Consider the following 23,373-nt stretch of genomic DNA (forward strand, 5'->3'; position numbering starts at 1 on the left):
TCCAAGTTAGTTGCTTTTTTTTACTTATTTGTAAAATTTACTATTAATTTAAGAATGGCTTCAACCATATTTTAAGAGTATTAAAAGTGCATAAAACAGCTCCATCCTTCGCCCTTCTAAACTACATGTAGATGCTAAGAATTAAGCACTGGAACTAAACACAGAAAGCAAACACAACACGCATAACAAGATAAGACGTCTGGCAGCATGCCTGCATCGGCCTGTGTAGTTATTAACGGATCTGTTCATTCATTTACTTTTACAATAGCATTTAATCAGTGTCAAGGACTGCTTCCCGTCCACTACCGGTGGCCCTGCGTGCTGCTCATTTGGGAGTCTCACATTTCCTGACTGAGGGGCAATCATTTCATTAATGGGTTGTTTCTGAGGCTTAGTTTGCCATAAATGCCGTTCCCCAGGCAGACGTGCTTCGCAGGAATGGCCTCCCGAGGAGACAGTGATGAGGGGTGGTGAGCTGCACACCTGCTAATTCCCCTCGAGACTCCATGTATCCACTTGCAATATGACCTGTGCTATGCAGAAGTCAACAGGAGACCATAAACAAGGGGCGCGTTGACAATTGATACTGCCGCTTGACGTCAGTCAGCCCACTGGTGACTTAAACTTTGTTTTGACTGCTGCCTGCAGTTTTAGAGGGCGACTAGGTTTGACTTTTTTGACCATGAAAATTCGATGTATGTTTTAAATGAATTTAGGAATTGTAAATATGTGTTTATTTGTATTAGTAGTGTGAAAAAGAGTGTTACAGACTGAAAAATATAATAAAAAAACAATTATATATACACACAACTTTTTCTGTTTGCTGCTGGTAGAATAAAATCTGTGCTCAGTTGCCATCTCGTGGCGATGGAAGTTTAGTGGTAGTTTTTTTTTTCTTTTTCAAATTGAAAATAACCCCTCGAGAAGCCACAAGAGAGTGCTAAAGGGTCAGCAAAAATGTGTAGTAAATGGAGTAAAACATTAAGAAATTAAATAAATTTGATTAAAATAAATAAATAAATAAATATATTGAATAAAAAAAACTATTCATGATTTAATAACAGTTTTGAATTCATCTAGCACAGTGTTTCTCAACAAGACACACCAACAGTACACATTTCGGATGGCTCACCTTATTTGACACATTAACTTCAGGTTTTGGAGTTTCTTCTTATGTTATGGGTTGATTAAGTTGGGTTTGATTAGGGAGAGGTTGAAAATGCATGCTGTTGGTGTGCAGGAACAGGGTTGGGAAACACTGATCTAGCAGGTGTAAACTATAGAAAAGAAAGAAATAGCCTAAAATAAAAACTACTTATAGCTACCCTTTCAAATGTTTACAATATAATTTTTACATATCTAAATGGGTCTTTATAATTAAAAAAAGTGTTAAAATATTATGAGAAAATAATAATTAAAACATATTTATATAAATACATTTATTAAGCATATAAGCTAATAATAAATAATATAGCATAATTAGGTGGCGAGTATACAAAATGCTGTAATATCCATAATGTAAAAGTTTTACTGAACAAATTTGGTCTTTATGCATGACAACTTTAAGAGAAAAGGAAGCCTAAATAATAAGAATATGATGATGATAATAATGACAATTAATAAATAAATGATAACAGCACTGTAACAAGTAGAAAATCTAATATAATATAAACTCAATTTTAAATTTGTAAATGAAAAAAAATTGAAAATACTTTTAAACATTTTGTACTAATTAAATTGGGTTTTATTAATAGAAATATGTAGCTGGCTTTGTATAGTATTTTAAAATAGTGAGCCCTTGCTTGAGGATGATCATATAGTGTTGCAATAATTTTTAGAATATCAGTGAAATCAAATTGACTGAAATAACATACTTTTAAAATATCCTAGCTCTATTTGTGATGCCAAAAAATGTGTGGATTAAAACATGTTATCAATTTATAAATTAACATTATATTGTTTAAAAAAAAATTGTCCAATCAATTTTGCAATACTCAAAATAAATGGTCATATACCAAATTAGAAAGACATAAAGCTAGTTGTGAACTATTATTATTATTATTCTGTCAAACTAAAACAATAGTTTTTATGAGACAATACTAATAAAATTGTAATATTGTAATAATTAGTTCGTTTATTATTATACATTTGCGTTTCCCACTACTGGTTTGCAGCTGGAAAGGTATCCGCTGTGCAAACATATGCCACAGTAGTTGGCGGTTTATTCCGCTGTGGCAACACCTGATAAATCAGGAATTAAGCCGAAGGAAAATGAATGAATGAGCATACATTAGTAATTCGCTACATCCATCACAAAACGCCAATAAAAACGTCAATGCCACAAACACACCACAAGATGGCGGCCTTGCATCGGTAAGGAAAATACCAAAACAAAACCATTCTTGCACGTACACAATGCAAGATTACAAGTAGTCTGATAGCACGAAAACCAAACATTTAATCTTCCAGTTGTCATGCAGACTCAAAAGTCAGTAAAATAACATCCTCACAAAAAACCCACACAAATATTCCATCAAAGTGTTGCTCAAATACCGGGAACTGAAACCTAATGAACCTTTTTGGTAACCATGTTAAACTGGTCTGAAGTTACCTGAGCTCATGACTAGTTCCATATATAATTCATCTCCTCAGTAATCTACTCACCTTCAGAGAAGCAACCCGACTCCATTAGCCTGTCTACCTGCCCTGAAGAAGCACTCGAGTTTGGAAACTGTCAACAGGTAAGTACATTAATGATTTTCGGATGGATTTACAGCAGCATTTCTCTCATATATTGCTTATGAATTACTTTTTAACAAGTAAAGCTCAACAGAAGTATAAAGGCAGTGTAATATTTTAGAAGTGTTTAATATTCAATGAAGGCTCATTATGGATGGTGGAAATATTCAACATTGGGGGTTGGAGGTTATTAAACCCATATGGGTAAGAAAAAAAGAAGAAGAAAGAAATATGGCTTAATATGCTAAATATATTTTGTAACTGTGAGGCTGTTTTGGAAATCGAAAATATATTTCATCTCAACCTTTATATACCAATGTATATTTTAAACATTAATTTTAGGGCCAAGTAAATACATTTCCAACCATTTTCACAGTAAAATGTGGATGATATCTATAGTATGCCTTATTTAAAAATAATACTAATAAAATGGAAGAATTCAATTCTAAAAAGGATGTTCCTTGCTTTTAAATGCTTTAGACATCAAACAAACATTTTCTTTTAAAAAATAAATGCTTTTAAATACTTATTTTTAAACTAAACAAAAAATAAATTTTTGAAAATAAATTTATATAAATACATTTTTCAAATATGTGTATTTTTTGGCCATTTTTGGTGTATTTTGAAAGTATATTTCTACAAATATATCTGAAAACCTCTTGTGCGTTATTGTTATCTTTCTCAATAACCTTAATGTAATTTCTTACAAATAGATGCTTGTAAATGAATGTAAACACAAACTCTTGGTTGATGGAAAGAGTGACGTTGCGAGTCTCAAACAAAACGTTTGTATCTTGTTCAGCACACAGGACAGCCTGACCTGACCCACTGTCTTATCCAGTTTACTGACGGTTTGCTTGTTCTTTTGATGTGAAGGTAATGGTTTAGGATCATGGCTGAACAAAGGCAACGGGCCCTGTCCACATCAGGGGAGGCTCTTTACCAAGTTCTGGGCCTTGACAAGAACTGCACCCATGATGACATCAAGAGATCCTACAGGTACGACGTGATTCACACTCTTATTCGTCCGGAGATGCATTTACTTTGGCTTCTGGTTGCTCTTTTGAGGGAGCAAAAGATGAAGAAATTGCGAAACTGCGCCTACTTCCCCGATAATCTCAGCCTTCAGTTGCAGTGGAGCTGCATGAATATAATATGACTTCCACAAACCTAAAATATTCATTATGCTGAACAGATGGCATTGGGTATTTTACTGGGATATCAGGAATGATGAAGGAGTCTTACATGAGATGTTGGGGGTGCAGGATGCGTGTAAGTGCATGAGTGATTCTGGAGTGCAGATTTCAGAGCACCATGGAAACACACCAACCTTACCTTCAGTGGTAATATCCCGATGCTGAGATCAAACTTGTAGGTTTCGCTTGTCATTTGGGTTAAAACCTGCATAAAATGTTATACTGCTGCAGGGCAACCCGTGGGGCATCCTGAGGGGGAGAAATCTATATGAACAAAAAACATAAAATTTTGTAAATAAAAAACATCAGGGTCATTTTTATATATCGTATTACTAAAACCATTGAAATTAAAGCCTTTTTTTAGAAATAAATATATATCTATTTTTTTAAATATTTAACATACTTGTAGTACTTATTGTGTTAATCCATTTTTTATAATATTTCTTATTTTATTTAGTTTTACTTAATCCAGTCATAACTAAAATAACAATTATTAATAGAAATATAAACACTAACTTTTTTGAATTCATAATAAACAATTTTAGTACCTTACTTTTAAGTTATTTTTACAGAAAAAGTAGTTTTTTTTAGATTAAAACTATGGACAGATTTGTAAATGAAAGCAAGCAAAATGGATGGATGGATAGATAGAACAGACAGACAGACAGACGATAGATAGATAGATAGATAGATAGATAGACAGACAGACAGACAGACAGACAGACAGACAGACAGACAGACAGACAGACAGACAGACAGACAGACAGACAGACAGACAGACAGACAGACAGACAGACAGACAGATAGATAGATAGATAGATAGATAGATAGATAGATAGATAGATAGATAGATAGATAGATAGATAGATAGAGGCAGCACGGTGGCGCAGAGGGTAGCACGATCGCTTCATTGCATGAAGGTCACTGGTTCGAGCCCTGGCTGGGTCAGTTGGCATTTCTGTGGGGAGTTTGCATGTTCTGGGTGTTTCCTGGTGTAAGGTTGCAGACAGACAGACAGACAGACAGACAGACAGACAGACAGACAGACAGACAGACAGACAGACAGACAGACAGACAGACAGATAGACAGATAGATAGATAGATAGATAGATAGATAGATAGATAGATAGATAGATCAACCCAATTACTCCACTTGACTCAATTTAATTTGAGTAAACGAAAAAAGGTCTTGAAGTTTGATGCTTTAAAATTTTAAGGCAACTTTTTTTTAGAGTGTAGATAAATAGAGATAGATATTTTTTTCTAAAGCTAATACAACAAAAACAAACCTTAGAAAATTGGAATATTTTAAGGTAAATATAAAAATATTATAAAATGCAATTTTGTTTTATTTTAATACAACTTTGTTCAAGTTTAAGTTAGTTTTTAATAAAATGTTTTTCTTTTTAAAATATTTCTTAAATGATGTTTAACAAAGCTAGGTAATTTTCACAGTATGTCTGATTTGATGATATTTTTTTCTGGAGAAAGTCTTAACTGCTTTATTTCGGCAAGAATAAAAGCAGTTTTTAATTTTTTAAAAAACATTTTAAGGTCAAAATTATTAGCCACTTTAAGCGATATTGTTTTTTTACTATAGTCAACAGAACAAAACATTGTTATACAATAACTTGACTAATTACCCTATCCTGCTTAATTAGCCTTTAAATGTCACTTCAAGCTGTATAAAAGTGTCTTGAAAAATATCTAGTAAAATATTATTCACTGTCATCATGGCAAAGATAAAACAAATCAGTTATTAGAAATGAGTTATTAAAAATATTATGTTTAGAAATGTGTTGAAAAAACTCTTGTGTTGAAAAAAATTGGGGGTAAAAATAAACAGGGAGGCTAATAATTCATGGGGCCTAATATATATATATATATGTATATACACACACACACACACGCACACTATTGTATAAACAGTACAATATAGAATATAATATTAGAATATTTTAAATATAAAAATATTTTAAATGAATATATGTAAAAAAATGTTTTATTGCAGTTCATGTGGAACCTGCATGCCATACATATATGAATAAATCATATTGTAAATGTAGAAAACATTATAAATATTTAATACATTAAAAATAGGTGTAGAAAAATGTGTATTCTTCGATGCATCTTTCCCATAGCTGCAATTGATTCGCAATTCATGCAAAACCTTAGCTCCTTCAGTAGTATCTTTTATGCTAAAATATGAAGGCAACACGTCAGAGGGCTTCATTAGACAAGTTCATTTCAAACACCAAACTGATGCTCCGCCAATTATACAACCTAATTACTCTAATTTACACGTTGTTCAAGGAAGCATTTAAATGGTTAGCATTTTAACAGCACTTGTTTGCTGTTAATGAATATATAATCATCACAACTCTTGCAGGCGCCATTGGCTTAATCAAAAATTAACAAGCGAGTGTGCTCGGAGCATTATAAATTATGAATTACATTTTTGTTTTTGGTTCAGCAACAAGAACAAAAAATGTAAAACACTGCCAATCTTAAGGTGAGACACTTTTTCTTCACTTAAGTTTTTTGGCTTTGCATAAATAGACATTTTTAATTCAGTGTATATAGTATTTCTTTGTTACAATTTATTAATGTGTACCTTCATATTACAAATAAAAGACTTATTTTAAAGGCTTAGTTTTTTCTGCATTGTAAAGTTTTACATAAATTGAATATGTTGATATATTATTTCCCTGATTATATATACATTTTGTAATAAAAACTCCCAAAATAAATTTGATTTACCGCTGTCGAAGCCTGACTTCATCCACTGGTCAGATATTTTTGCAAGAAATTTATGCAAATTGGCTCATTTTTAACTAAAGATACCTCAGTTACATATTTAAACATAATATTTAAAAAACCTTGTACTGCAAAAACATATTTGCAATTATTAATGTACCTAATCGACAAGAAAAGATTAACTATTAGTTACATTTTCATCGTTCACCTGCAGCGTCTTACCTAAAAAGTAAAAAAAGATTTATACTCCTCCCCATGTCTTTTAACAAAGAGCATCAAAAGTCTGTTTAACATGACCTCTTTAGCACAAAGCAATAGCTTGAACTTTTTTTGCTGAATCTTTTCTGAAACGATATGCCATTTAATATCAATCATCTTTCAGCATTTCTCTAAGTTCTTCTTTAGATTTAGCATGTTCTAACTTTCTCTCCAAGTAAAACTGCTTATAATATTACCTTTACATACTATATATAATGTCATAGTGTATATGATATTCAGGTCTAGACTCTGTGGAGGCCATTTCATGACTGTCTTTGTTTCATCAGCTGTTTTTAAACTGCATTGTAAGGAAATATGTTGATACATTATTTCACTGATTATATATACATTTTTAATTACAGAGTAATAAAAAGTCCCAAAATATCTCTCATTAAAAAGTGTCAACATACAATTTCGAACCTGACTTTTATCCACTGGTCAGATATTTGTGCTAGAAATTTTTGCAACTTGGCTCATTGTTAACTAAAGATGCTTCATTTACATATTTATTTCAAGCATAACATTTAAAGAAAATCGTGCAATACAAAAACATATTTGCAAATAATTATGTGCTTTAAGTGTCTTCTCTATAAAGTAAAAATAGATTTATACTTCTCCCCTTGTCTTTTAAAAAAATAGCATCAAAAGTCTGTTTAACATGCCCTCTTTAACACTTTAACTTTTTGTTGAGTCGTTTCTGAAATGAGGCACCATTTGCTAACAGTCATCTTTTAGCATTTCTAAGAGTTCTTCCTCAGATTTAGCATGTTCTAACTTTATTTTTCTCTCCAGGCGAAACTGCTTATAATATTACCTATACATCTTATATAAAATGTCATAGTGTATATAATATTCAGGTCTGAACTCTGTGGAGGCCATTTCATGACTGTCATTGTTTCATCAGCTGTTTTTGAACGGCATTGTAAAGGTTTTCATAAAGGGGATAAATTGATATATTATTTACCTGATTATGTAGAATTTAGAAATTTCTGAAACGATGTGCTATTTAATATCAATCATCTTTTAGCATTTCTCTAAGTTCTTTTTATAATTTAGCATGTTCTAACTTTCCATTTGACACTGCTTATAATATTGCTCATACATACTATATATAATGTCATAGTGTATATAATATTCAGGTCTAGACTCTGCCAGATCTTTCATGACTATCTTTGTTTCATCAGCTGTTTTTAAACTGCATTGTAAAGGAATATTTTGATATATTAATTCACTGATTATATATACATTTTGAATTACAGAGTAATAAAAAATCCCAAAATATCTCTTTGATTTAATGTGTCGAAAATTTTGATATTAAAAAATGTCAAAATACAATTTTGAGCCTCACTTTATCCACTGGTCAGATATTTGTGCTGGAATTGTATGCAAATTGGCTAATTTTTAACTAAAAATACCTCATTTGCATATTAAAAACATGTTTTTTTTAAATCTTGCAAAACAAAAACATATTTGCAAGTATTAATGCACTTAATTGACAAGGAAAGAATAACTATTAGTTTAACTTTCTCCCTATTTATCTGCAGCATCTTACCTATAAAGCAAAAATAGATTTATACTCCTCCCAATGTCTTTTGACAAAATACTATAAATATTTATGGTTTGATATCCGATCATCCACAACCATTCTGAGGTTAGGGATATTGCATTTCACAGCTTTATAAAATGTCAAACTCTTCCTTATTGCTTTGCGCAGAGAGTTTGGACAAGCTGGCATTCATTGAGAGCGCAGACCTGAACTGAGAGTCAGAGACAGAGACGTTTGCAATGCACTGCTGCTTCTAATGGGAAAAATGTCAGATTCGGTGACGTTCCTCTCGTGTGCCGAGGAGCTTTCGGAGGCACTAATGGGGTCTGCGGTCTTGCCGACACACAGACAGGTCAAGCAGCGAGCGCAGAAGACAGCGAGCCGCTAAAAGTCACACCCTGCTGAGATCATCAAACAGACAGACAGCGTTTTAGAGCGCCACATGTTAATGAGTCGCCTCTCACTGTGCCCGTCCAAAAAATATGTATACTTTTTCTGGCTAAAATATATTTAAAATATATGCTAAAAGTGAGGTATTTTTGGAATCTAAAGGAATTTAGTTTCGACCTTCAAAATAAAGTTTAAATTTAAGACAATAAAATTTCCAAAATTGATGGGAGATATCAAGTATACATTGTATACACACACATGCGTACATGCATACACACATACAGTCGTATGCAAAAGTTTGGCCACTCCTGATAATTTTCAGAATTGCAAGCCATAGCCTTTCAAATGAGCAATTTTATTTGGATATATATTTATAACCCAGTGTAAAAGCAACATTTCTGTTCAGACATAATATTTATTTAATCAACAGATGCAATGCAATACAAAAACAGACAGGTGCAAAAATTTGGGCACCCCAACAGAATAATTACATTAATCTTTATACAGCTACCGTTCGCTGAAATAACAGCATGTAGATGCTTATTATAGTCAAGGATAAGTGCCTGAATTCTTGCTGAACATTCTTCCTTGCACAATTTCTCCAGTTCAGTCAGATTTGATTGGTGCCAAGCATGAATGGCTCTTTTCAAATCAACCCATAGATTTTCAATGATGTTCAAGTCTGGGGACTGGGATGGCCATTCTAGTACATTGTATTGTGTCTGAGCATGAATTCCATGGTAGATCTGGAACTGTGCTTTGGGTCACTGTTCTGCTAAAACATCCAATCCTGCTGTAACTTCAGCCTCTTAAGTCCTGAACATTGTTCTTCAGAATCTGCTGATACTGTGTGGAATCCATGCACCCTTTAACTCTGACAAGGTTTCTAGAAGAGCAGTGAACCTACACTGGTCTCACGGTTAGGTTCGGTTACGATTATTATGCCATCGATTCGGTTCAATTCAATATCTTGTTGCATCACGGCGCATTGACGATGCTTTCCATACACAGTTTTATATTTTCTTCACAGAAACTAAACGGCTGCGATTGGCTCTTGTGTGCTGCGCTCTTCACACATGAGTGGTACTGATAAGCGGCAAGTGAAATCGGTGATCGCAGCTGATCCATGATAGACACTGTGGAGAAAACTCTGCAGCCACGCGCTCATGTCTGTATTCAGAAATATTGCTGTAAAACAGCCGAGAGGAGAAGAAAATTCACACCAGTAGGTCAAATGGGCCACAGTGTGTGTGTGTGTGTGAGAGAGAGAGAGAGAGAGAGAGAGGGAGAGAAAGATAAATGGAGTGCTTTCATTCTCAATCACAGTGAAAAGGGGCTTCTGCTGTAAGTTTAAGCGAAAGACTGATCCAGCAAACACACACGCAGTGAAATTGTGCACAGTTTCTGAGATTTAAGTAGTTAGAGCATTGTAAATACTCGCGCTCGCTTCCCTTGCTATAGCACATATGAGATAAATGACGTCAATACACAATAACCGGTTATGATTATTACTAAACCGTTACCGAATTGTCCGCGACTGCATCATGATGCACCAAAGAAACAATTAATTTTGACACCCCTAGTTTCTAGTGCCTGTGAATGATAAAGTCCTCATCATATTTTACAGTAGGAATCAGATACTTCTCCTGGAATGCTGTATTCTTTCTCCACCATTCAAAGCGCCTATGGTTGTGGCACCTGTGGCATCAAAATGATTCAGGCTTGTTCAGATGAGCCTTTGCATACATCAAACGACTCTTCTGAGCTGCTCTTTGTGATGAGTGCACTGAACTGTGGAATGATCTACAATGACATTATTAGCAGCAAGATGTTCCTGGAGCTCTTTGGAGGTGGTCTGTGGTTTGTCTGTGACCATAATAACCATACTTCGCCTTTGCCTTTCAAATATTTTTCTTGGTCTAGCACATCTTTCCTTCACAAGAACGGTTCCTGTGGCCTTCCATTTTCTTACTATATTTCTGACTGTAGAGATAGGAGACTTTAAACCTTTGTGATAGCTTTTTCTACTTCTCCTAATTCATATTGATGAATTATCCTAGTTTTTAGTTCATTAGGAAGTTCTTTTGAGGTTACCATTTTGCTATCAGGTTCACAATAAGGAGAAACACAACTAGCAATCAGCTGTCTTAAATATCCTTATTCATGATGGGTTGCACCTGTGTTAGGATTGTTAAGGTTCACTGGGTCACTTAAATCAATCACCTGTTATTCGGTTTAATTTAAATTTCACACACTTATTAATTCCACAAAACTGCTACACTACATATTTCTGTCTGAAAAACATGACATTATCTAGCTTATTTTTAAAAACACAGAATGGCATTTCACTGCGATCTTCTCTTGCTAATGAGTTAAAGAGCACATTATTGTGCAGCCACAGAGGGGTGCCCAAGTTTTTTCATAAGACTGTATGTATGTATGTATGTATGTATGTATGTATGTATGTATGTATGTATGTGGGTTAACTAGACGAGTTTGGTTAATTAAGACAAGTAATTGGAAAACATCTGTTTTGTATCCAATCAAAAATATATATATATATACATATAAAATGGGTGGGCATAGATTAATTTTTTTAATCTAGATTCATCTCTGAATTAATCTAGATAAATCTATATTGAAATGGGTTCTTTTGAATTATGCCGAAGGCATTCCAGAATGTGTGCTACCCAAATAAAAAGTCTTTGAGAACAGGTTTCTCAAGCCAGGTGGAGCATTAATCCAGGGGCTCATCTCCTGTTTCCAAAATGCATCACAAACTGCTTGAGAAACTGTTCTGCTATGATAATTGGTGATGAAAATAAACTATGTTCAATAAGATGTACTTGTGTTTACTGTTTATTCAGTTAAACATGAATTTTGCACTGTAGGCCTACATAAGCTCAAAACAGGGATTTTTGATCACCTTAATCCGACTAAAGTAAAAACTGATCTAAACAAAAATGGAATTAAGAAATGTAGAGTATGCATATATTAGTGCCATTATTAAAGTAAACACAGCGATGAGTAAACACCCTCATGTAGAACTTTTTGCCATATTTTTCGACCAGATCCACACACATGGCTGTCAGTAAAGGGCCACACACACAAACACACTGCGAAACGCAGAAGTTTTTTTTTCTTTCCATTTGGCGTGCGTTATTAAATAGCATAACACTTTCACCAGTCCTTACTCCTTATTTATGTCTAATAACCCAGTTTGTCACAGGGCATGAATGAATTGTTCATGAGTTAAAGTTGAGGTCAGAATTATTAGCCCCCCTTTTCATTTTCTTTTTTAATTATTTCCCAAATAATGTTTAACAGAGCAGGGTAATTTTCACAGTATGTCTGATAATATTTTTTCTTCTGGAGAAAGTCATATTTGTTTTATTTTGCCTAGAATAAAAGCAGTTTTTAATTTTTAAAAAGCCATTTTAAAGGTTAAAAGTTTTATGCCCTTTAAGCTATTTTTTCCCCCCAATAGTCAACAGAACAAACCATTGTTATACAATAACTTGCCTAATTCCCTAACCTGCCTATTTAGCCTAATTAACCTAGTTAAGCCTTTAAATGTCACTTTAAGCTGTGTAGAAGTGTCTCGAAATATACCTAGCAAAATATCATTACTGTCATCACGGCAAAGATAAAATAAATAGGTTATTAGAGATGAGTTATTAAAACTGCTTTTTAGAAATATGTTGAAAAAATATTATCTCCGTAAAACAAAGTGGGGGAAAAAAAAACGGGGGCTAATATTTCTGACTTCAACTGTGTGTGTGTGTGTGTGTGTGTATGTGTATATATATATATATATATATATATATATATATATATATATATATATATATATTATATATATAATTTATATATATTATATATAATTTCTTTAAGGAAGCTAATAATATTTACCACTGTCATTTTGTATCTTTTTTTATTCCTGTCAAACTAAATTAAATAACATTTGCTTCAGAAATTAGGAAATACTGTAAATATTTTCCTTGTTGTGTTAAAAATCCCTTTAAATGTATAATATAATTCAAATTTTTATTAAATTTAAAAAAAGACATCAACAAAGTATAAAAATCTTGATGGTTCTGTGGGTCTTTGTCTATCGTAACTGATTTTCTTTCTTTGAAAGCATTTGAGTTCTTTTCATATATGCATTTCTTTGGTTGTTATTAACATCTGGTGACATTTTCAAGTCAACAGCACCCGTAGAAATATGTTTTGTAAGAAAAATAGTGACGTTTTGAATACTTATTTCCCACATTGCATGTAGTATGAGGATTTATTTATTTTTCCTATTTAAACTAATTGCTTTTCTTGGTCAATTTAATTAGGCGAACAAAAAAAGTCAAATTACACGAGCTGGAATGGATTTTGCATTTCTGAGGACACTGCATGACATTACATATCATATTAGGGGTAAAAAAGTTTTATAAAAATCAAGCCTCCAGTTAGATCGTCATCCTGTTTTGCAGTGGATTTTTCTTCATCTTAAAAATGTCCTCGCCTATTTTTTATTTATTTTTTCTAGGAAACTGGCTTTAAAATATCATCCTGACAAGAACCCAGAGAACCCTGACGCCACTGACAAATTCAAAGAGCTAAACAATGCGCATGCGGTGCTCTCTGACGTCACTAAGAGGAACATTTATGACAAGTACGGCTCTCTGGGTCTGTATGTGTCGCAGCAGTTTGGAGAAGAGAACGTCAACACGTACTTCATGCTCTCCAGCTGGTGGGCGAAGGTGCACTATCACTCTTTTTCCTACACAGTGGAAATATTGCACTTTAACAAATAATTTTTATATGACCTGACACATTAAATCATTTGAATTATATTAGTCTCCCACATAAAACAGTATTATTAGTCACAGTAAATATTGCTTTTTTTATTATTATTATTGTTGCTTTTAACTACTAACAATAAATGTTTTTATTTTTTACATGTTGTTTGAATAAAGTCACTAAAAGCTATATTATAAATCAAGTTATATTGAGCATATTTTTGTTTATATTATTAGTTTATATTTGTTACATTTTTTAATGTTTATATTGTTTTGATTATTATTTCAGCCTTTATTTAATCTTTATTTCAGTTAGTTGATGTTTATTCAGTTAACATGCTAGTAAAACAACTGTCATTTATATTATTTCTGATTCAGCACTTATTTTAGTAATTATAGTTTCATCCTAACTAAATGAAAATAAAAATATTTTGAACTTTTATACATTAATAATTTTATTTTTAATGTTGATGTTAATTTATTTGAATTATTTTGGTTTTAGGGTTTACGAATGAATTAACTATAACCCTGTTTATCTAAAACATATATTTTGAAGCATATTTTATCATGCTTTATTTTATTTTTAGGAATATAATTGTTTTTCTTGATATACTTGAAAGTATTTCATTATTTAGATTATAACAAAAGTATATTAAATATAAAATCAATATTGACCTATTAATTTATATAACTGCTGTATTATAACAACTAATATATAATAATATACTTAAATTATATATATATATATATATATATATATATATATATATATATATATATATATATATATATGTTATTATATAACTACTCATTTTTAACTATATAACTGTATATAAAAATATATACAAAACGTGATTAGAGACTCCTAATAGTCAACAAGTGAATCAAAACCTTTCATCAAAGTCAATTTTCTTAGGACAAATTAGAATTTTTAATTTAGTTTTCTTTACTTTAAATGTGGACTACTGTATATAAATTGTGAATGTATTTGTATCCAATGCTGTGTGCCTTTCTGATTGCGTACCTTTTCATTTATAGGGTCTGTTTGCTATTTGCGGCTTGCTGACAGGTTGCTATTTCTGCTGTTGTCTGTGCTGCTGTTTCAACTGCTGTTGTGGAAAGTGCAAACCGCACACACCTGGAGAAGAGGATCCAGAGGTCTACGTGTCTCCTGAAGACCTGGAGGAGCAGATCCGTACGGACAATGAGAGAGGTAAACATCTACAGTACTATGCAAAAGCCTTAGGCCACCACCAGCTTTGGGACAAGGGAGCCTAAGACTTTTGCACAAATCTATCTAAAAGGAATAGAGCAAGTGCAGGGTCGCTTGGGTGAATTACACCTTTTATATACAAACAGAAAATATGGGAAATATATACACAATATTCAGAACAAAATGATTTTTGAAATCAAAAGACTAGCATTAAAAGTCTGTGTTTAGCGTAACCACTTCAGCACCAAGCAACCATACTGCATTTTTTGTTAAGTCTTTGTGTTATTTAATTTCAAGCATCTTTCAGAATTTCGAAGAGTTCTTCCTTAGATTTAGCGTGTTCTAATTTTCTTTATACACACACACACATATATGTATGTATGTATATACACACACACACACACACACACACATATACACACATATATACATACATGTATATATATATATACATACATGTGTGTGTGTGTGTATATATATATATATATATATATATATATATATATATATATATATATATATAATGCTTTTTAATTTTGTATATATATACTGTATATAATATTCAGGTCTGGACTAATTATTCATGACTGTCTGTTTGTTTCATCAGCTGTTTTTCTCTCTGAATATGATTTTATTACATTAGCAGTGTGTTAGGGATCATTATCATGTTGAAAAACAAAACTAATACAAATTAGTTCCAGCATGAATTACATGACCAACTGAAACCGGTCTGTACTTTTCATCATTCGCAAACCCATCCATTCAGATGACAGCTCTGGCAGAAATGCAGAAGACAGAAACACTTTTTTTTAATATGACTTAATTAGTGAGACCTGATAACGTGAACTTGAATATGCATTTTCTGGTTGCACTTTAATAAAGTGAATTAACAGTAATATATAATGTCATTATACCCTCACTAATACATCAAATGTAACTGGGGGCCTAAGACTTTTGCACAGTAATGTAAATCCCATCACTGTCTCACTGTAATATTCACTACTGACATGGCCTCAGTCAAAAAAAAGTTGATGTAAATTGTTAAAAGAGACATAAAATGATGAAATAATTTTTGCATACACATACTGTATATAATATTCGGGTCTGGACTCCGTGGAGGCAATTTCATGACTGTCTTTGTTTCATCAAATACTCTCCAAATAAGATTTCATTAAATTAGATTAAATTAGCACTGTGTTTGGGATCATTATCATGCTGACAAATAAAACTATTAGATTAGGTGCTTTCTAGTAGGAATTACATGACAAATTAAAACCTGTCTGTACTTTTCAGCATTCAAAATTTGCTAATTCTGCTAATAATATATATGTTAATTCCGCTGTGGCGACCAATTTTGAACCGACAACTTATCCAGCACATGTTTTATGCAGCGGATGGCCTTCTAGCCACAACCCATCTCTTGGATAACATCCACACACTCATTCACACACATACACTACGTACAGTTTAGCCTACCCGATTCACCTGTACCCCATGTCTTTAGACAGTGGGGGAAATGCAGAGCACCAGGAGGAAACCCACACGAACGCTGGGAGAACATGCAAACTCCACATAGAAACACCAACTGACCCAGCTGAGGCTCGAACCAGCTACCTTCTTGCTGTGAGGCGACAGCACTACCTACTGCGCCACCGCGTCGCCCATACTTAAACTTGAAGATTTAAATATTACATATTACGCAATTAAATCTTTCGTAATTTGTTTTTAAAAGTAGATTCGTCATTTTTCTAATAAAAAAATTAAGATAAAATTAAAAAAAAAAAAAATCAAACAACAGGTTTTAATGTAGCGGATCACAGCTTATCAGTTGTGTAACAATGCTTTTAAACAATGTAATAATAAGACACCCTACCTATAAAAATAAACAGCTGATACTTCTGAGCCAGATGTTTGGATATAATACACCGTTCTTCTGCCAGTGAGCTGTAGGAGTCTTTTTTTTTTTTTTTGCTGCAGTCCCTCACAAAAGTGATAATTACAGTCTGACTCAGTTCTCAAAGTGTGTTTGCATACAAGTTTTTTATAGCATTCTCACAATAAAAATAAACAATGTTTTCTGTCGCTGCATTTGAAAGGCTGTGCTGACAAGAAATGCCTTGTTTTGTGTCACATTAGAACCTGCCAATCTAAAAATATACAGAGGATGAATCAAAGTTGACTCTCGCTTCCATTTAAGTTGACTCGCATTCACCTTGCCAAGCTGAGAACATAACGCAAACATGATCCAGTTTTTTTTCTATTAATTAGGTTAGTGTGTTTTTACTTGTTTAATACTTTAGCGTAGTTAGCTGTAGACACATTTTACCTACACTAATTCTTGGCAATGTGTGTGTATATACATACACTACCTGACAAAAGTCTTGTCGTCGATCTCAGTAGTAAAAGCAACATATAATAACTAGACTTCTAGTTGATCATTTAAAAAAGTGGCAGAAGGTAGATTTTTCAGATGGACTGCATCCCATTCATCTCAAATACCGCACAAGACCTAATAGAACCCGCATGGACACAAGATATTCACAGAAACCAGTCAAGTTTGGTGAAGGAAAAATCATGGTTTGGGGTTACATTCAGTATGGAAGCGTGTAAGAGATCTGAAGAGTGGATGGCAACATCAACAGCCTGAGGTATCAAGACATTTGTGTTGCCCATTACATTACAAACCACAGGAGAGGGCAAATTCTTATTTAGCAGGATAGCGCTCCTTCTTATACTACAGCCTCCACATCAAAGTTCCTGAAAGCAAAGAAGGTCAAGGTGTTCCAGTATTGGCCAGCCAAGTCGCCAGACATGAAAATTATTGAGCATGACTGGGGTAAGATGAAGAAGAAGGCATTGAAGATGAATCCAAAGAATCTTGATGTGCTCTGGGAGTCCTGCAAGAACGCTTTATTATTAATAAGATATTTGAGTCATGGCAGAGATGTATGGATGCAGTCCTCCAACCTCATGGGAGTCATACACAATATTAATTCTTTTTCCACTGCACAATGGCTTTATATTCTATACTGTACATTACTTCTGTTAAGTGACAAGACTTTTGTCTAAGCAAAGTCAGACCTTACTGTCCTAATTTAGTAAGGCATGATAATATTTTTATTTTGGTAAAATAAGTGTAATCTAGAGGCCTGTGCCTTTCAGATAAGCCACTTCTGATACCAAAGTATCAGCTAAAAGACAAGCTATTATTCGTTGTTCCTAAAACTTGGATAAGCGACAAGTCTTTTATCAGGTAGCATATATGCTACTTTATATGTACTTACGCTGACATAAGCAAGGCCTAACATTTATATTCTGTATGTGCATTACTTCATTAATATCAACAAATTGGGGGAAACACGTCCAATTGTTGTCATTATTACTAAATTAACTAACTACAATGTATCGAACTAACTAAAAAACTAATGAAAAAAATGAAAAGAAAATCTGTTAAATAGCTACATTAATAAGTCAAACGTCATTTTAATTTATAGTTATTCTTTTATTTTATAGAAAATTCTGATTATAAGTAAATGTTACAATAGTTACTCAGTACTAATAGTCATAATGTCAATACATTTGTTTTTTTCCCCAATTTTAAACTTTTTTATATAAACTATTCTCATTGACTTGGTAAGATGTTTCATAAAATTAACTTAAAGCTAATTTATTACAAAAACAAACACTTGAACATGTGTCACTGTTATAATAACATTAGCCTAGAAAGAAGGTATTCATCAGGATTTTTTTAACGCAATTCAACTAGATTTGATTCATTTCGACTCCGATCCTATCCGCTTGTTAAGTGTATTGTAATGTCACGCAAAGCAGCTTCTGGGTCCAATCGCTCTACTAAACTGTATGGGGAGACTAAAAAAATGGTAATAATAAACGTTTTCAAGGCAAAAAAAAAAAATCACAATCACCCACGCCTTAAATGCCTGATGGCAAGAAAGTGATTAATTTTTCAGAGATTGTTAAAATATTGGTGTCTAAAGCAGCAGGTTCAGAGAATGTTGTGTAAGCCATGATTTTATATACAATTCACTTTATTGTGTTACTTTTTATGACCAATAGAGGTCATAAACGAATATTTTCTCAGTTCAAATGAGAAACAGCTTGGACCCAAAAACAGTATTCCATTCAAGTTAATGCATTTATATGCAGAGGGCAGATTTTATGACATATACTGCAGCCAACCACAAGGGGGTGATGATATTATTTTGGCTTCACTTTTTTAAGATGTGTGAAGCAGATTTAATAAGAGTCAGGGATTGTTAATAAATAACATTATTATTTTAAAGAACTGTTTCCAGAAATGGTTCTTCTATTGCATGGCTACAAAAACAACTACATTGAACCTGTGTTTTTACCTCGCAAGCTTAGAATCAGAAACTCTCTGAGCACTAGGTAAGCCAGTGGACAGTGGGCTGCCCTTCAAAGCAGCGATACAGAGCCAGCTCAATGAGGTCATAAAAGTGCAGCCAGCAGGGGCAGGCTAACGGCAGATTGCTGGGACGTCCTTGGAGCATACAAAACACTTTTCACTTCAGCAGGAAGTTCAATTAGGAATGTGAAATGGCATTCCATTAGGTGGACTAACCTCTTGTTTATTCCATATTGATCAAACGTGACCTCTTTTACCTGTGATTCTGCTTTTCCAGATGGTGACACTCCGATTGTGCTGCAGCCAACCAATGCAAGTGAGAAGACCCAGCTGATCGGTGATGGACACAGATCATACACCTAAAAGCAAAGGAGTCAAGATAAATACTGATTTAAAAATTCTGAGCAATTTTGAGCATATTGATGTCTTTTACAGTATACTGCTTGTGTTAGGACTGAGAAAACAAAAGTTACTCAATTTCTTAAGCTTTGTTTAACCATGCTGTTTGTAAATAACAGATATTATATTTGTCTTATGCTTAATGTGCAATTAAAAGAAGATAATGTGATCAAGCTGATGAGTGATAATTTCTTTAGATGATAAGACAGTATTGGAATTCACATATTTCTGTATAATAGGCTATATGCACAAGGAATTTTTAGCCAGGCAGAAAAATCTGAAAAATCTGCTATCTTGAAAAATCTGCTATCTTCACTGCCTGGTAGATATACGATATGAAGTGGGTCTCAGATCGAACAAGCAGCACTGCGATAGATAGCATTTCACCCCACCATGTCTTTAAAATATGACCTATTTTCAGTGGAATTTCGGTGTTAGCCTGTTGCTACTGACAGCACAAGCGGTTACAATGGTCTTTCATCTCGTTTTTTGCTTTAACAACTTAATAAATGATTAAGTCTATTTAACTGAATGTATTGTAATTACATTACAACATCGATGCTGTAAAAACAACCTTGTGAAATTGAGAAGTCACATTAAGCTTTCACCGGAAGTTTAACGTTGGCTTTAAAACGCTAGCTGTCCATAAAGACTATACATTGGTTAAAAATTACATAGTATTTGCACTTCTATAACTATACATAGTCTTCATGCAAATAAAATGGTTTATGAATTCACTCTAAAAATACAATAATGATTTGTAAATATCTATGGGTATAATGAGATGATATTATTCTTCTAAACAGTAACTAAAAGCAAGTCAAAAGTCTAAAAATGTTTACAAATTCATTAGGTACGCACTCGCAAACTTTTTTGAGCACTTCCCCTGGGAGGAATATCTACCACTATTTTAAAGTGGATTCCAGTTTATTAAGGGAATGAGAAAAGATCAGAGTCAATGAAACGGTGAAAACTTAACATAAAAAAAGTGAAAAACTGAACTGGAAAGCAATCCTTAGCCATTAACAACAAGTAAATCCTGAATAGGCATGGGCCGGTATAAGATTCTGACAGTATGATAACCTTGGATATAAATGTTTCACGTTATCACGGTATTGTGATTACTTATTACTTAAAATATATTCTTTTTAAATGTCTGGGTAAAAAAATAAAAAAATACCCCTTGGAAAAAATATATTTTATTTTTTGAAAGATTTAAAATATTTTAGAGCAGTAAACATGTAAGGCTCAATAATTTAAATGAATCATTGACTGCTGTTTTCCTAAGTTTCAAAAACACAGATTTCTTTACAATTTAAAATGGCATATTTGGATATTTTTTCTGCTGAAGATACTGTTGCCCTAAAAAACAAATAAATGTAAAATAAAAATCTTACACGTACCTCAGGAACGGTATTGCAGAAAATTTTGCCGGTTTTAAAACCTTGACTTTTTCAAACCGCGATATACCTTAAAAACGATTATCGTCCCATCCCTAATCTTGAAATGTCTTTTATTTTGATCACAACCTAGTGACTGGTCATAATAAATAATAAAGCTATTTCTGTACCTTTATCAATGGTTATAAATGACATTGTTTTTACACTTTTATAACTCTACATATTCTTCATGCAAAAAAAAAATTGTTTATAAATTCACGTTAAAGATAATAATTTGTAAATATCTATGAGTATAATGTGGTGATCTTATTCTTCTAAACAGTAAAAAACTAAGCAAAAGTCTAAAAATGTTTACAAAGGCTTATTATTAGCAGATCTTTTAGGTACGCACTTGCAAACTTTCTTGAGCACTTCCCATGCAAGGCATACCCACCACCATTTTAAAGTGCATTCCACTTTATTAAGTGAATGAGAAAAGATCAGAGTCAATGAAATGGTGAAAACTTAATATAAAAAAGAAAAAAATTGAACTGGAAAGCAATCCTTGATTAACAACAAGTACATGTAAATCCTGAAATGTCTTTTATTTTGATCACAACCTAGTGACTAGTCATAATAAATAGTAAAGATATTTCTGTACCTTTAACAACGGTTATAAACGACATTGCATTTGCACTTTTATAACTATACATAATTTTCATGCAAATAAAATTGCTTATAAATAGTAATCATTTGTAAATATCTTTGGGTATAATGAGGTGATATTATTCTTCTAAACAGTAAAAAAAAACTAAGCAAAAGTCTAAAAATGTTTAGAAATTCTTATTATTAGCAGATCTTTTAGGTACACACTCAAACTTTAAGCATTTCCCCTTGGAGGAATACCCACCACCATTTTAAATTGCATTCTACTTTATAAAAGGAAAAATGAGAAAAGATCAGTCAACAAAACGGTGAAAACTAAACATAAAAAAGACATAAATTGGACTGAAATGGAGCCCTCACTTAACATGTGGAGCCAAAATATTTTGATCGCAACCAAGTGACTGGCAGCTGTAAAGGTCATAATAATACATACATTTTCCCGTTATGCTTTGTCATTTTATATAGTTCTTCTTATGGCTATTGGGCTTGGGTTTTGTTAGTTATTCGATGTCATAGAAATTGGCTGTGATGTCATGATTCTGAGCTTGTGTTTAAATATGTGCAAGATGGCAGTGGCTATTTCAGACATATATATATTTTAACTGTCTATGCCAGAGGTGGCCAAAGTAGGGCCAGGTCAAAGTTGGCCAATGATAACTTTTGGTTTATCTCATCTGAAAAGAGAGGGAAAATCATAGAGAGTTTTCTGGGGCGAATGCCTTTGACAGATATTGTCATTTGAAATTTAGCATACCTTTAGTTTCTTTCTTTAATTGAGGAGCTACAAAAATGCAAAGTTTTAATTAAATGTAAATAAGTCAGACTTTTTAAATTGTAAATACTGTCAGCTGACAGATTGAGGACAATACACAAGACATCTGTGAGCAAATCAAAACAAACACAGGAGCAGCTTGACTAGTGTATTCTGCATTGAACTCCATTGTGTTCTATATGGGTTCATGTTTTTACATTAATAGGTAAATTATAATGTGTTAAAAATGATGGTGCATAATTAAAGAATACATTTTTCTAGTTATCTTTAAATATTAGCAATTAGGGAATTACCCATGGAAAATTTTGTTATAGGGTTTTGTATATTTAACTTCAGCCCACAGCCCTCAATCAATTTAGGTTTTTGGCCCTTTATAAGAAAATGTTTGGGCTTCCCAGGTCAATGAAATGTATGTATATCTATAGTACGTATAGTACTGTATGTGTGTCTTGTGTTACATGCCTACATGTTGTATTGATCAACGCCCTTCTTCCCTAATGCATATTTAAAAATACAATCCCCTCGTTTTGACAGATAAATGTCATTTTTTCTATAAACATATTTAAATATATAATGGGAGAGAAGAACACGCTAAAGCACTGTGTGGAAGGATGACATGTATGTGATGATTTAGAGATGAGAACAGAAGAGTGTCAGTGTAATGGCTCTGCTCTATACTTCTTTGTAAAGAAAGTAACCAGGACGAACATAAACATAAGTTAAGTCAACTCAAATTGAAAAATTAAGTTTCCTTCGAGCCGGATTCGAACCAGCGACCTAAGGATGTCAGTGTTTCCTCTACAGTCCTCCGCTCTACCAACTGAGCTATCGAAGGAACCCGTATGCAGCATCACCGATCCTGAGCTTTTGAAACAAAA

The 23,373-nt window shown here is 33.0% G+C and overlaps 2 protein-coding genes and 1 non-coding gene across 16 annotated transcripts in view; 1 reads left to right on the top strand and 2 right to left on the bottom strand.

Annotated features, from left to right (window-relative positions):
• The window catches only part of pde7a (phosphodiesterase 7A), a 97,645-nt gene that overhangs the window by 72,991 nt on the left and 1,281 nt on the right, over positions 1 to 23,373 (bottom strand). For all 14 annotated transcript variants that reach the window (XM_087308054.1, XM_087308044.1, XM_087308042.1 and 11 more), the window contains exons 2-4: positions 19,537 to 19,638; positions 14,704 to 14,858; positions 4,075 to 4,199 (exon numbers count right to left, since the gene is read on the bottom strand). In XM_087308054.1, the coding sequence (XP_087164180.1) occupies positions 4,075 to 4,146 (72 nt within the window). In that variant the 5' untranslated portion in view covers positions 4,147 to 4,199; positions 14,704 to 14,858; positions 19,537 to 19,638. The remainder of the gene's footprint in view (positions 1 to 4,074; positions 4,200 to 14,703; positions 14,859 to 19,536; positions 19,639 to 23,373) is intronic.
• Positions 1,453 to 19,847, top strand: dnajc5b (DnaJ (Hsp40) homolog, subfamily C, member 5 beta). Its single transcript, XM_087309577.1, has 5 exons — positions 1,453 to 2,741; positions 3,616 to 3,738; positions 13,427 to 13,640; positions 14,718 to 14,892; positions 19,557 to 19,847. The coding sequence occupies exons 2-5, from the start codon at positions 3,632 to 3,634 to the stop codon at positions 19,640 to 19,642; spliced, it is 582 nt and encodes a 193-aa protein (XP_087165703.1). The 5' UTR covers positions 1,453 to 2,741; positions 3,616 to 3,631; the 3' UTR covers positions 19,643 to 19,847.
• On the bottom strand, positions 23,245 to 23,330 carry trnay-gua (transfer RNA tyrosine (anticodon GUA)). Its single transcript is given in 2 exon segments — positions 23,245 to 23,280; positions 23,294 to 23,330. It is a non-coding gene; the product is annotated as a tRNA-Tyr (tRNA).

This window comes from Danio rerio, chromosome 24 (genome assembly GCF_052040795.2).
Source record: "Danio rerio strain M-AB ecotype USA chromosome 24, GRCz13ab, whole genome shotgun sequence".
Classification (NCBI taxonomy): domain Eukaryota; kingdom Metazoa; phylum Chordata; class Actinopteri; order Cypriniformes; family Danionidae; genus Danio; species Danio rerio.